The 2333-nt window shown below is 37.5% G+C and overlaps 2 protein-coding genes across 2 annotated transcripts; both read left to right on the forward strand.

Annotated features, from left to right (window-relative positions):
• Window positions 1–266: 266 nt before the first annotated feature.
• On the forward strand, window positions 267–524 carry PHACADRAFT_109332 (uncharacterized protein; the record flags this gene model as incomplete). The annotated part of the gene is made up of 1 exon (XM_007403221.1): window positions 267–524. A coding segment is annotated over one exon (258 nt), but the record flags the coding sequence as incomplete, so codon positions are not given.
• A 619-nt stretch (window positions 525–1143) lies between these two features.
• Window positions 1144–1740, forward strand: PHACADRAFT_33999 (uncharacterized protein; the record flags this gene model as incomplete). The annotated part of the gene is made up of 2 exons (XM_007403222.1): window positions 1144–1337; window positions 1509–1740. 2 exons carry the CDS (start codon window positions 1144–1146, stop codon window positions 1738–1740), a joined length of 426 nt encoding a protein of 141 aa, XP_007403284.1.
• Between the last annotated feature and the right edge of the window lie 593 nt (window positions 1741–2333).

A 2333-nucleotide genomic window follows, 5' to 3' on the forward strand; every position in this document is an offset into this window, starting at 1 on the left:
TGCTAAGTCTGGCATCTAGTGCTTTAAAACTCTGTGGCACTCTATGCATAATTAAGCAATATACGAGAAGCTTTTGGTTAACCCAACTGTCTAGTTCATCACTGGCTTTGCTAGCAGTAAGCTTTTTCTATGAATATTGGCAACTGTGTACTTTTAATGCTAGTTTCACAGGTGTGTTTGTCATTTATGCACCAAAAATATACTGTAATTATGTGGAGAAGCTTAACTGTCTATTCACTTACTATTCAAAGCTATACTACATCTGAGATAACAGCATATTTTCTATGATATCCTTTGATTTTGACTTCAATGTGATGAGTTACAAATACAATAACTTTGGCAATTATGCAGCTGGCTGGTGCTCGATTTTTTGCAATGGAATGTTTGATTTACAGTGTGATGGGCATTTTATCTTGCAGAAATTTGGTATTGTTGTGGAATTTCTGCCAGGTTCCATCATTTTCATTTCTTTCACCTGTATCATATATGGCGATACTGCCATCAGCAAAAATGAGGCATATTGAGTATTTACTTAATATGCCTCAGAAGACATATTTAGATTTGTGGAGTATGGCTTCCATACATAATGTGTGCTATATAACAAAAACCACAATTAGGCAGATGAGCTGCTTGTGTAGTGCAAGACACAATGGGCTGAAGAGCTTGAGCTCATATCCAAAGTTAATAAGTTGAAAGAGGATAGGCAAAAGGCTAAGCTTTCTTGGTAAGCTCATCCAGTAGCCAGCTTCATTCTTGTAAACTTAATACTGTATATATTGCTATCTTCCAATAGTGCTTAATGCTTCATTGTAAAGGCAATGCTCACTTGCTGTGTTTGAGCTGCAATGTGAAATGTGCTTTTGTGCAATGAAAAACATGCTAGATTGAAGTATGTTATATGCTTGGCTGGCTTTGAGCATTGAGAGTTGTACTGCTTCAGCATGTTACAAGATGTCATTGTTTTGTGCAGTTACTGTGATATGCTGTTTGCACTGGTCTTTAATTTTATATGCTTCCATGTATTTGATTTGTGCGAGTTTCTGTATATAAATTGCTGCAGGTATTCTGCCTTTTAACCAGGCTTCCTCTGTCTTTCACATTCTTAGAACTTGTACTCTTTGCATCTTCCAAGTTTCTACTGCCATGTCTCACAACAACCCAAGCTCTAGCTCTGAGATGGGAAGTGACAGTGGTAAGGTCACAGATAAGAATGCTGCATCTGGATCTGAGCCAGGCTTAGATCAAAGTGGCAATCAGCAGATATGTAATTCTCAAATCTGTGCACAGCTGCAAAATCCTATAGATGAACTGTTATCTTTGGCTACTGCTAATGACTTGTGAAACGTGAGTGTAAAATCTAATTTTTAAACCATGCCAAAAGCTAAATGCTAGCAGGCATTATCGCAGTCACAGCTGCACATTGATCAGCTTTCACAAAAAGTTTGAGAGCTATATGCCAAGAACCTTTCCTTCAAAGTCTCTATGAAGATGGCTTGAGCTTGTAACAGTGAATCAGCACCAGAAGAGCTAACTAGTTTTGAAGAAGCTATCATCAAGGCTAGTCAGAAGTCTGCTGTTCTTTTTGACCTGTGGTCTAAACCAAATGTGTTTGTGGCTAAAAGGCATCCAACTATTGACATTGACTTTATGGCTTGCTATACTAATGAGTCTTCAGAGAAGAAAGCTCAGCAAGCTGAGATATTCAATGCTATGCCTAACCTTACCCTTAGACAAAACTAGCCACTCAAGGTCAGCATAGATAAAGTGGCTTGGATTTACAAACAAGTGAGTTGCTACATGAATCTTAAAAATGAATATAGGCAGCTAACTTGTTTTAGTAGTATTTGGCAGCTTGTCAAACACAGAAGGGTTACTTTATGCATGTTGTGAAGGGCACATTTCAGCTTGCTCTTCCTTTACAGTATAGCCATCTGGGCCAACTTATCTTGGCAGAAATGAAAACTCATGCCAATGCAATGTATTTGCACAGATAGCAGAAAGAGAGACTTTCTTCATACTTGTTTTCTCCAGGGCACTACAAAGATATGTCAGTAGTCTTTCAGACTCCATTTTTTGTTAAGATATGTGCAAAATGAATTTGACTTTGATATATCTCTTTAAACATGAACATAGATCTTTATTGCCTGTGTTCATGGTAAGAGAGCACTGTTAAATTTTGCTACTACCAATGCAGCAAAAACTAAAGCTGCCACAAACACAGACCTGTGGAGCATTGTCAGCATGATGAAGCCTTTATTTATGACAATGTCATTCATATTTATATGTCCATTCTATTTCAACCAGATAAGTCCTGATTAGACACTCTTTAAGAA

Source organism: Phanerochaete carnosa, assembly GCF_000300595.1.
Source record: "Phanerochaete carnosa HHB-10118-sp unplaced genomic scaffold PHACAscaffold_890, whole genome shotgun sequence".
Taxonomy (NCBI): Eukaryota; Fungi; Basidiomycota; class Agaricomycetes; order Polyporales; family Phanerochaetaceae; genus Phanerochaete; species Phanerochaete carnosa.